The 12,860-nt window shown below is 51.7% G+C and overlaps 1 protein-coding gene across 5 annotated transcripts in view; it reads right to left on the reverse strand.

Moving 5' to 3' along the window:
• The window catches only part of GREB1 (growth regulating estrogen receptor binding 1), a gene marked incomplete at both ends in the record, with an annotated part of 69,096 nt that overhangs the window by 12,546 nt on the left and 43,690 nt on the right, over positions 1–12,860 (reverse strand). For 2 of the 5 annotated variants that reach the window (XM_079721526.1, XM_079721522.1), the window contains 6 exons: positions 88–230; positions 1,553–1,711; positions 3,972–4,074; positions 6,553–7,175; positions 10,015–10,119; positions 12,617–12,816. In XM_079721526.1, coding sequence (XP_079577652.1) covers positions 88–230; positions 1,553–1,711; positions 3,972–4,074; positions 6,553–7,175; positions 10,015–10,119; positions 12,617–12,816 — 1,333 coding nt within the window. Of the gene's footprint in view, positions 1–87; positions 231–1,552; positions 1,712–3,971; positions 4,075–6,552; positions 7,176–9,999; positions 10,120–12,616; positions 12,817–12,860 lie in introns of all 5 variants that reach the window. The other 3 variants (XM_079721525.1, XM_079721524.1, XM_079721523.1) reach the window with 2 other exon arrangements.

A 12,860-nucleotide genomic window follows, 5' to 3' on the forward strand; every position in this document is an offset into this window, starting at 1 on the left:
CCTCCTCTTTCCCCAGCTGGGTCTGAGATGAAAAGAAATACTAAGTGTAGAATGGGAAGTGCCGCTGGAGCGGAGGCTCCGTCCTACCTGATAGCGGGGGTGGAAGCCCATGTACTGGTGGCACTGCTCGCAGTGATGGTACGTGTTGTACGCCGCGTACTTTGAGAGCCTCATCCGCGCCGTCTGGCGCCGCACGTAGAGGTCCTCCGGCTTCCGGCGTGTCCCTCTGTCTGCACGAAATCCCCAGCATTAAAGAACAGCAGGAGGCACAGCCCCCGTTCTCTCCCCTGCCTACTCACAGGGAACCACGGCAACAGGACTTTGTGCGATCACCTCTCACCTGTCTGCCCCAAGGTGACTCAGCTGGTCAGAAAGGACAGAGTCTCAGTGGGATAAACTGAAGGCTACGTTCACGTGGCGTCTTACGCATGCACCTATGCATGGTTCATAAACATATTCAAGGATTCGCTACATGACAATGTAAATCGATCGCCAACATACTATGCCAATACCGTAAAGCACATGAATCACCTCCAGGTTTTCAAATGACTTAGCAAAATTAAGATTTTAACAGTCAACCTCCATTCGAGAAGGTCTACTATGTGAACGAACCTTCAGTAAAAGTGATCTCCTTGGGCTTCCCTGGTGGCGCAATGGTTAAGAATCTGCCTGCCAATGCAGGAGACATGAGTTCGAGCCCTGGTCCGGGAGGATCCCACATGCTGCGGAGCAACAAAGCCCGTGTGCCACAACTACTGAGCCTGTGCTCTTGAGCCCGTGAGCCACAACTACTGAAGCCTGCATGCCTAGAGCCTGTGCTCCACAACAAGAGAAGCCACTGCAATGAAAAGCCCTCACACCACAATGAAGAGTAGCCCCCGCTCACTGCAACTAGAGAAAGTCAGCGCACAGCAACGGAAGACCCAACGCAGCCAATAAAATTAATTAATTAATTAATTAAATCTTAAAAAAAAAAAAGTGATCTGCTCTGAGAGCAGCAAAGACAAAATGATTGGTTTGACAAGTAGACCGGTGAGTATTTTCCTTTCACACAGCATTCACCAAACTTCCCCAGTCAGTGCTTATAATCACACTGGCCACTCATGTCCAATGTTTGCTGCCAGTGACCCTGAAACCCAGCAGGGTCATAATACTGTGGAAGTTAGCAGTCCCTGAAGAAGGAGCGAGAAAATGAGAGACCAAGGGCAGAAAGGGAAATAGGTGCATTTTGTTACAATCCAAATTCATAGAGAAACATACATGTCTTCTTCCTCTATTAGCCAGAACCTTCAGAATCCTCCGGTCACGATAAACCACCAAGAGGGTCCTCACCGTTTTTCAGCACCAACCGAGCCCTGAGTCTTCCCTCGTGAGGTCTGTGAAGAGCCCTTCCCGTCAGGTGAGGTGGCGACCTCAGTCCTCCACCAGGCGCTGTCGGTTCACCCACCACCATCAGATAAGTTCATCCCTAACAAGATTCAGCTCATCCCTTTAAGAGGCTATTCCCACGTACTCTGGAAGAAGGCGGCAGCAAGAGATTTAAAAACCTGACCTTCGCTCGTTACGCTCTGATGGTGTGAACAGATCAGGCTGGCATCCTCATACTTCGGGTCGTGAATAAGGTAGTCAAAAGGCAACTTCTTGAACAGCTCCAGGTCCGGCCAGGGGTCACTGAGCTGAAGGTAATGCCAATCTGATTCTTCTCTGAGGTCTACAGGATCAGTAGAAACACAGATATATGACAAAACAGGAAGTGAGAAGGATTTATGTCAAATGTGCACAAAGATGATGGTAGGAGTGGAATTGATACTGAGTCTGCAGGTTACCTGGGGAACTCCACTGGGTCTCAGATACTCTGGCACCCGTCCCATTTTCAGGATTGTTCTAATTCACCAAGAAGGTGCATTCAGATCTATGTCTATCCAGACAAGCAGCCTTATGCTGTGTTTCCTATGGGATGGGGTTGCTCTTCTAACTTACACTAACTTCCACTCCTGGCAGTATACCTACCCCTGGGCTCTGGGCTTCTCCCCAGCACCGTCCCCCAAATATACCACACTGGTCCACACCACCGGCAGAACTTCATGTAGTTCTCTCTCTTGCTCTTATATCTAAATGCTACCCAGCCAGTAAGGCCCAACCCCTATCACTTCACTTCTAGAAAGCCTCTTCTGAATGCTCAGGTACACTGGTTTCTCCCTTCTGAATGCCACAACTACTCATGGCCCAATCCACATTTGCACATTTGCAGTGTATCACCCTACATTATAATTGGTGTAGTCTACCGTGCTCACTAAATGCTTGTTGGCTAAAAGGTAAAAAAATCTAGTTGGTCCAACTCAAATGTATGTAACATATTCATTTTACATCAATTGATCAATATCATTTTACATCATGTTGATTTTACATATTTGATATGACATATATATAGTATAGATGATACTGATATATATCTATATCAGTGTGTCCTACTATATATATATGGGCGGAGTACATGTCCATAAGAAACAGAAAAAATAAGGAAAGAAGAGGGCAAGGAACATTTATTCCATATTTAATAGGTGCTCAGTGCTTTATATGCATAACATCCGTTAATCTTCACAACATCCTGTAAAACAGGAATTATACACATTTTGCCAAAGAGAAACCCAAGGCAATAAGAGAGCATTTAAGAAAACAAGGCTTTGAAGTTTAACAAACTGGATTCAAATCCTATCTTTATCATTGGTATATGCAACAAAATGAGGAGACAGAAATTCAGCAGACCTGTTGACTTTCATTTGAAAAATGGTTTCAAACTGTGGGGAAACGGTGGAAAGCTCAGAGTTTCGATGAGAAGCCTCTTTCCCTTCTCCTTCAAAGGAAAGACCAAGGACTGGATGGGCTTCCTTGGTTCTAAATTTTCTCCAGGTCAAAACTCAAACACAGCAAGAGCATCTAAAAAAGTTCTGTGTATCCAAATGACAAGATTTCCTTCGTTGTCAAGGCTGAATACATCGTCAGTATATACCCCATCGTTATCTACGCAACTGCTGGTGGACGTCTGTCCATTAATGGACAACATATGGTTGTTTCTACATCTTGGCTATTGTGAATAATGCTGCTGAACACGGTAAGGTAACTATGTGAGGTGATGAATACGGTCATTAGCGTGACTGTGGTGATGACTCCACAGTGTATACGTGTATCAAATCATCCAGCTGTACAGCTTAAACGTACATAATCCAAGTGCTGTTACCAGCTTACTGGGGCCCCTTCTCTACAACACACGACTCCTTACACAAATCTTCATTCCCAAAGCAATGGATTCCTTTACCAGACCAAGTTTCTGAGCCACTGGAGGGGCGTTAGAAGAGGAAATGGAGGAGGTGTTCTACAATAAGCATGAAACGGCTGTTCAAAGAGTCTTACCTTAATGAGGGTAAATTCTGTTCTGTGAATGAGAAGAAAAGGCTATTCCCTGCATAGCGTATGTTTCCATTTTGCCCCAAGATGTGGACCTATGTGCTCAGCAGCCTGAGAAGGAAACCCTCCCCTGATGGCAACGCCACTTTCTAGAGGCAGCAACGAAATCTAGTTTGGTGCCAGCTCTGCCACCTCCCAGCTGGACTCCTGAACGTGTTATTCTGGAACCGAATACCACTATCCATCTCTTGGTGTGGCATAGGAAACGAAATGTGGTGATTTACGTAAACCATCTAGCGCAGTGGTTGATGTTTTGGAAGGTGCGCAGTAAACAGCAGGTATTTTTAGTACCGTAATTTTATCTCCCACCAAGGCCTCCCAGGCACTATTCTAGGACTGAGTAAAATGGCTACAAGGGCAAGATAAAAGCAGCCCTACAAGGCCCTTGGGAGGAGTCAGATCATTAATCTGAGAATTCCATCTTCAAAGTAAAAGATACAGCGGAAGTCACTTGAGAAACCCATTAAAGATGATGCCAAGCCCAAGGTCATCAGCAGATAACTCACTGATATTGATCTCTTCTTCATCATAAACATCCACTTCCGTCAGCCGAATGAGCATTCTGGACAAAATGCTGAGGAATTGCAGGTAGGCACCTGTCTTCCCGATCTGTAGAGACAGCAAAACAGGAGCCAGCCTCAGTACGCCCTGCCTACGTGTGGGCGCTGACTGAACACCTGACATGCCTCCACGCCGCCACCTCTTTTAACCATCTCACCTAATTAAAAGGAGGGCTGGGGGGATGCAAAGACATTTGAGGGAAAATGTGGCCTGAAGAAGCATGACAGGCAGACAGATGAACTCTGGTGGGCGGGAGACCCACCTGCTTATAAATCATTGCAAATGTCTTTCCAGATTTTAACTGGCCACATGGTTTAAGCTGTTAGAAGTAGGACTCCATCAGGAGCTGAACAAAGGTTGCTTCAAAAAAAAATGAACTGACATTTCAATAATGTCTTAAAAGAGTCTTGCGTAATTATAAATTGCTATCTTATATTAATTGATATGGCTGTAGTAAGACAACAAAATTCACTGTGCGGGACATAAAAGGCTGGCATCACATTTATCTCCTCCTAAGGCCAGGAAAAGAAATAAAATGATTTTTCTCTTCTTCCTTCTTTTTCTTCTTGTTTTAGAGAGTCCCCTGCACCCTCTAGCCCAGCACCAGGCCAGTATACTATTGGTCTTAGTTCACTGAGGTCACAACTGGTTACATGGGTACCTGTGGGCTATCCTCGCCTCCCTCCACCCTGGGTGTGCTAAGAATGTGCTCCCCAAGTTCTTAGCTCAACGCCCGGTTCACAGCAAGTATTCGACAAATGCTGATGAATGGAAATAACTAACTTTTTATTTTTATTTTTTGGGCGGTGCCACATGGCATGTGGGATCTTAGCTCCCCGACCAGGGATGGAACCCACACCCCCAGCAGTGGAAGCACGGAGTCTTAACCACTGGACTGCTAGGGAAGTCCCGGAAATAACTGACCCAAAAAGAAAATATGAAACACAACTGGGGGGGAGCTTTGGAGAAAATATATGCAATACATATAATCAACAAAGGATTAAAAATTATAATCTAAAGAACAAAGCAAAAGAATAAAAGTCAAATGGACTAAAGGAAAAGTAAGAGAAACAAAACCAGAAAGTCACTGTAAAAGAAGTGCCAATGACCAATAAATATATTAAAATATATTCACCCTTACTGTTATACTAGAAATATACTATTCCTCCCCTATCAAAAAGGCAAAAGTTTTTAAAGATTGGTAACATTCAGTAATGTGAGGGGTATGGAGAAACCAGGAATCCTTTTTAAAAAACATTTTATTTTTTCCTATTTTTTTAAATTATGAAAAGTACTATATACTCATTTAAAAGTTCAAGAAATACAGATCAATAATAAAGTAGAATGGTCACAAATTCCAGTCCCCTCCGCCCCCAAGCTCTCCTGTCAGGGATTTTTTAGATATTTTCACACACGCAGACACATACACACACTGATTTTTTTCATAATTGATGACACCACGTATATATTATTCTGCGACTTGATCTTTAAAATGTAAGTACCTTAAAGAAATTTCAATGTCAGTGTATAAAGGTCTATTGAATAGTTCAAACTTTCTGTGGCTGAATTGCATGATACTGTTGTGCTCAAATATTTTCAACCAAACTTGACCAATGCAACTTGTTTCCCGTCTGTTTTTTAACTACTGTAAACAATACAAAAATGAGCATTCTTATACATATTTTTGTGGGTTTGTGTTTCTTGGGGTAGGTACCTGGCAGGGGAATGAACATTCGGTGTGAAAAGAAAACATGTCTTGAATTGGGACAGTGATGATGATGGTGACAATAACAATGCTTCCCAGGGGTCAGGCCACGTTCCAGGTGCCCTAGAATTATTCTCTTGTTAACACTCCTGTTTTTGTGATAGAGGTGCTATTGCCTTCCTCACTCTTAGAGGAGGACAGTGAGGCACAGAGAAGGCTGGAACCCGCCCAGGGCTCAGGTGATGTTTTAGTCCGAATCCAGCCCCAGGCAGTTCACTGTAGGGCCCACCCTCCAGCCCTGCCCTGTCTGGCCGAGGCCCCTCCCAAGACCCCAAACCGACCTCGTGCGTCCCCTTACATGCTCACGACACCTGACATTCACACCGCCCAGGTTCCTGCCATGTTGACAGGTGAAACGGTCTTTTGTTGTCAGAAAAATACAAAGAGCTGGGAGATGGTGACAGGTTTCTCATCTCCCTGTTCAGTTTCACCAAAATCTTGCAGGGCAGAAACAGGGGTTGGCTTCCATTTTCAGAGTGGGAGGGAACCGCAGACTGGCCGTGAGCACCGAAAGCAATAGCGTGGGAAATGCAGAATCGTTGTCTGAAGGAGCAACAAGCACCCGCAGAGAACTCCTCCACCCACACGTCACGCAGACGAGGAAACCGGGGTCAGAGCATGGAGGTCACCCAGCCGTCCACCTGCCCACTTAGGGCCATCCGAGATTCCACAGAGGGAAGGCAGGTGTGAATACGCCCCAAACCTGCCTCTGGGCGCGAACACAAGCCCCGCGGAGCCCAGGCACACGGGGTGGCACCCACCTGGGGGGGCCCGCTGAGCAGCAGCCGGCGCGGGTGGAAGCCGTCCACGCGGCCCTCGGCGCGGCTGCCGTAGTCCATGTGGCTGGGCCGGGGCACCGTCCACTGCCGGTAGTACAGTGACTGCTCCGTGGACGTCATGGTCTTGCTGAGCAGGGGCCGGAAGGAGCTGGCCCACATGACCGAGTGCGAGGGCAGGAGCGAGGCGGCCTTGGGCAGGCCGCTGCCGTCGGTGGACGTGAGCATGTCGTACACCAGCTTGGGCAGGAAGACCACGGGCGGCCGCCGGCAGGCCTTGGTCATGGAGCACTGGGCAGCCTGCAGGACGAGCGGGCCGGCGGCGGGCATCGCGGACGAGGAGGACGAGCCCGAGGAGGACAATGAGGGCACTGACACCTGGATGCTCCACTGGCCGGTCTTGAGGCCGGGGTCTGGCTGGGGGGCCAGCCCGGGGCTGCACCTGCTGATGGCCGACGGCGGCCCCCGCCCCGCCTGGGGCCACTGTCTCTCTCCCGGGGCCCTGCCCTCCTCCGCGGGGCCACAGGGCTGAGGCGATCGGGCCCGGTCCCCCCGCGAGGGCCCCGCCGGCTGAGCCTGAGCCGGGGACTCGCCGCACCGCGCTGAGCCTGCGGAGAGAGGGTCCCGTCAGTCAGGGCCCCACACCCGAATCTCCTGCTTCTGCAGCACCAACTCCCCTTACCTGCGACGACTGGGAATGTCCGTCAATGCCATCCCACCTCTGGTTAAACACAGACTCCTCTGTCCTTCTGACAGAGCCAGGAGGCACTGCGGAAGACAGCCAGCGCCGCTCCCTGGCCCCATACACGTCGCAAAGGCCTCTCCTCTGCACGCCCCACCCGCTCTGTTCCAGAACCCTCACCTTCAGCGCCCAGGCTACACTCCTGCTTCTGTGCAGGTGGGTCCTGGAGCTCCGATCTCCCCTCTGCACAGCATAGTGGTGCTTCTGGTTCAAAGCAGCAAAACTCACAGGACTGAAAAGGCTTGACGCTAATGCTACAACCACTTAGCGTCTAGAAGAACTCAGGACGGAAAATGCAGTATGCACAGCAGCCACCCAAATACGGGGTTTCTTTTGCCCTTTTCCCCACGTGGACCATGTTGAAAGGCAAGATGAGTGCGGATCCCTGGACACGGAGGGGCAGCGTTGTCTTTCATATCAATCCAGCCGCATCTGCCCGGGGCGTGCGTGCCAGCTCCGAGCGACCCTGAGGACCTCAGGCTCCACGGGAACCACATCTCTATCTTAGCTCTGCTGTTTTCCTGGAGACGAGGGAAGCTGCTGCCCAGGCCACCCTCCCCAGACCCCACCGCATGACACCTGGTTCAGCCTGCGTGCTGCTACCACACCGCTCAGCCAGCCTCCCCACTGGATCCCAGCTCCCCAGCAAGGCTCTGACTCAACCCCGCAGCCTGCGTCTTGCTTGGTTACAGGCTGCTCATGGACAGAGGAAATGCAGCACCGGCCTGTCCCCCTAGGCTAAAGGCCTGACTCCTGCTACAATGCCTCTTCCCCGGGCAAGCCACCGAGGTGATCAGCTCAGAGGCAGGGGAGGAGCTAAGGACCACGGTCGGGGAGGCTATGAGGACCTGGGCATCTGGCCCAGGGGAGGGACAGGTGGGCACAAAGGACATGAAAGGGACATGAGGTTCCAAAAGTAGACCACGGGGACCCAAATGTCTTCACCCGTGTCCTAGGTTGTGAGGCCCAGACTGGGAGGACCCGGAGGACGGAGACCCACACTGATGTTTCTCTCCGTCCACCCGCCTTGACCTCAGTCATTCTGCCCCGGTTGAATCCAGGGGGACTGTCAGTCTACAAAAGAGCGACCCAGCCCCTCCCAGGCTGATGCGTGTGACCCCGCCCCCCGCTCTTGACTCCTGTGGCCAAGTCCCCTCTCCCTGGACCTCCTGAAATGTGGGAGTTACACCCAAGGCCACAGGAAGCATCTCATGAGAGACACGGGAAGCATCTCATCAGAGACACGGGAAGCATCTCATCAGAGACCCCTAAGATCCCAGGACCCTCTGAGGAATTTTAAAAAGTCACCTCACTGGAAGGGGAGGCTGGTTGGCAGCCTGGGCATTCTACTCCACCTGAAGACACTGCACAGACCTGTGTGTCCCAGAACCTTCTAGAAAGCTGTCAGCCCAGGACCAGGGAAAAACAAAGCACCACACCTCTCTATTCTAACGGCACAGATCATCCACTCCTCAGGTGCCCCCCTGATACCCTGGGCTCCCTCTATTGCTTGGGGCAGGAGGATAACAAGCTGCAGCCTTTGGCTTTTCTGACTGACTCCAGCCTATAAATCAGACCTTTCTTCTATCACAGAGACCAGGCTCATGCTAAGGAGGCCTCGTCTGACTCCCTCTGTGCACACCTGTGAGGGAGAGCCCCACCACTGGCCCACTATTATCCGTGGGCAGGTGGGGAGGGGGAAGGAGAAAGGAAACCCAAGAAGGCCCCAAGCCAAACCCCCTGATGTGCTCTGACCTTCGCAGCCACGCCCTGACCCTGAGCTGTAACCCTGGGACCACTCACTGCAGCCAAGCACCACACACACCTTCAGGCCCCAAGCCTCCTCTACCTGTGAAGTCTCCTCCACCTGGAATACCTTCTCCTGCACTGGAAAGCCTTCTCCTGCAAGGCCCAAAGACCGGCTGCTCTCTGAAACCTGCAGGGATCACACCCTACCGCTAAATCTGCCTCACCTGAGACAAAATTAATTACTCCCTCATATGCGTAACCGTAACACCTCACAGGTGTGAATATGTGTGCAGGAAAAAATACAGCAGCCCCTATTGCAACATAACGTGGTCCAAAGGAACAATGGTTTCCTTGAGAGCAGGTCCGTATCTAATTGGTCTCTCAATGCCCTGAGCCAGGTAGAGTAGGTTCCCCGTAAATGCTTGTGGTGGGAAGACATGCGACACTGTCTCACGTGCGCCCATCCTGACTGCTCCTGAGGCTGAGGCAGCCCCCAGAGCAGAGACCTGGAGCACTTCATCCACATTCCCTGCTCCCTCCACCAAAGTGTGGTCCAGGTCCAGGGGTCAGTGACACTTGCTAAATTTTGTTATTTCTCCCCCAGTGAAGTCTTTTGTGTCCACTTCTCTCCGCCCTCAGACTCGACAAGAACACTCACCCAGCTCCTCTCCCCTGATTCCCAAAACCAACAGCTGCCTGTAGAGCACAGAGGGAGGGCCCTCTGACACCACCCGGCACAGGCCCTGCAGGGGCAGAGGCCACGACCTCCTCCCGGGAAGGAGCCCCCAACTCCCCGCCCAAGTCCAGAAAGATGCGTACTCTCTAGAAAGGCCAGTTCTTCGTAGATCCCTTCTCTTTCTAGTTCTAGTTGAAAATAAAGGATCTCTTTTCATTCTTTGAAACCTCAAAAAACAAAAACGGTCCAATTGTGGGATCTTTACCCCTTGGAGACTTACTGGATGCCTTAGAGGAGAGGGATGAAGATGCGGAGTCGTGGGAGCGGGATCGTTCTCTCTTCACGGGGCTCCTCTTCTCTGATGTGGAGCCTGTTTCAAAACACACACACAGAAGAGGCCTCGTAATCATGGTCCTGTACGTTCCCCCAGCACCTCACAGTTTACAAAGTGCGTTCACACATATCATCTCTCATCTGTCCACCCACCCACCCAACCACCCATCCCTCCCTCCCTCCATCCATCCCTCCCTCCATCCATCCCTCCACCCATCCATCCCTCCATCCATCCACCCATCCATCCCTCCCTCCATCCATCCATCCCTCCATCCATCCCTCCCTCCATCCATCCCTCCACCCATCCATCCCTCCATTCATCCATCCCTTCATCCATCCACCCATCCATCCCTCCCTCCATCCATCCCTCCACCCATCCATCCCTCCATCCATCCATCCACCCATCCATCCCTCCCTCCATCCATCCACCCATCCATCCCTCCCTCCATCCATCCCTCCACCCATCCATCCCTCCATCCATCCCTCCCTCCATCCACCCATCCATCCCTCCCTCCATCCATCCATCCCTCCCTCCCTCCATCCAGCCCTCCAGCCATCCAGCCATCCATCCATCCCTCCACCCATCCATCCCTCCATCCAAACATCCATCCCTCCACCCAACCATCCATCCCTCCACCCATCCATCCCTCCCTCCATCCATCCATCCATCCATCCCTCCCTCCATCCCTCCATCCATCCACCCATCCATCCATCCCTCCATCCATCCCTCCATCCATCCCTCCCTCCATTCATCCCTCCCTCCCTCCATCCCTCCCTCCATCCATCCCTCCATCCCTCCACCCATCCATCCCTCCATCCATCCCTCCACCCATCCATCCCTCCATCCATCCCTCCACCCATCCATCCCTCCCTCCATCCATCCATCCCTCCATCCCTCCTTCCATCCATCCATCCCTCCATCCATCCCTCCATCCATCCCTCCCTCCACCCATCCCTCCATCCCTCCATCCACCCATCCATCCCTCCCTCCATCCATCCCTCCACCCATCCATCCCTCCATCCATCCCTCCACCCATCCATCCCTCCCGCCATCCATCCATCCCTCCATCCATCCATCCCTTCTTCCATCCATCCATCCATCCCTCCCTCCCTCCATCCCTCCATCCCTCCCTCCATCCATCCATCCCTCCCTCCCTCCATCCATCCATCCCTCCATCCACTTCCCAGGCATCCTCCTCTGAGGAAGGCTGAGGAGACAGGTGTACAACACAGAGCAGGCCAGTGAGGCACTAGTGGGTCAGTGAGGCTCCTGCCCAGAGGTCACAGCTACAGGACAGGGTAAGGAGAGCAAAGAGGGAGGAGCCCAGGGGCCAGGTGCCCACCCAGCAGGGAGCAGCAGGAGCAGGGAAACATCCTGGGAAAGGTGACCCTGATCCCAGTTCTGAAGGGCCGGCAGGGATTTCCAGGTGAAGCACAGAGCAGAGGGGACTCGAGTGGCCGGGAGAACGCCTGTGTGGCCCACAGGTGACAGAGCAGAGCACATTCATGAGATGAGTGTGGCCAAGAGCCCGGGGTGCGGCGTAGGGGCCGGAAGCCAACTGGAACGAATGGGGAAAGGACGGAGGTGGGTCGGGAGATTCCAGGAGTGTGGATTCACTCCACGGGCAATTTCACGTCAGGGTCCCATTCACGTCTGTGAAAGGTTCCGACAGCACCAGGCGGGTCTTTCCACCCCACTTCACAGATGAGTCATCTGAGGCTTGGAGAGGTGACATGACCTGTCCAAAGCCACACAGCCAGAGATGGAGGGGGAAGAGAGTCCTCATCTTCCAGCTCTCCTTCCATCTCTCTCTCTGCTACACCAAACCCCACGAATGCCTTGCATATTTGTAGTAGCAGCTGTTTATTTTCTCTCGCTATCCTGTTGACTACAGCCAAATGCCTTGCATTGCTCCGATTTATGTGTCCTATTAAAATACATGGCATTGGACTTCCCTAGTGGCGCAGTGGTTGAGAGTCCGCCTGCCGATGCAGGGGACACGGGTTCGTGTCCCAGGAAGATCCCACATGCCACAGAGTGGCTGGGGCCATGAGCCATGGCTGCTGAGCCTGCGTGTCCGGAGCCTGTGCTCCACAATGGGAGAGGCCACAGCAGTGAGAGGCCCGCGTACCGAAAAGAAAAATAAAAACAACATGGCGTTGAACTTTGATGTCTGCAAACGAAACTAGCCTGTTTTCATAAATCTCAATAAGGGACAGATCCTGTTAATTCACATTGAGGAAACAAGCGAGTGAACCTTAAACCAGGCAGTAATTCCACCAGCAATCCAAACCAAGGCATGAACTTAAAGCCTAGGAAATCTCCATTTTTCTTCCTACTCTTTAAGAATTCTAGAGCTACAAAGAACCTGTTGGGATTTCCATTTTCTCACATGACCAAAAATGAGGGGGAGAAGGAAAAATCTGAAATCATTGAGGGATTTCCCCCAAAGACGTATCTAGATGGCTCTCAACGGGAGCCGCTGACCAGCAGATGGGCCCAGGGCCACGCTGCGTACGGGACAGGTGTCCAGCCCGGCCCTGCGCACCTTCCGTCACCAGTTCCTCATCCTCGTTGTCTGTGCTGCTCAGCTTTTCGGCGTCACTCTCCAAGGCCTCACTCCGGGCCCGCTTCTCCAGGGGAGGCTCGCTGCTCACGAAGTAAGCAGCCAGGCCCAGCTCCTGCTCCAGTGCCGTCCTCACCAGGCAGGAGGAGTTTATGAGCCGCAGGTCACAGTACCGCAGAGACCTGGGAGGAAACGGAAGAAGGGCTCTATCGACTGCCTTCTACAG

The sequence above is a fragment of the Hyperoodon ampullatus genome, assembly GCF_949752795.1.
Source record: "Hyperoodon ampullatus genome assembly, chromosome: 15".
NCBI lineage: Eukaryota > Metazoa > Chordata > Mammalia > Artiodactyla > Ziphiidae > Hyperoodon > Hyperoodon ampullatus.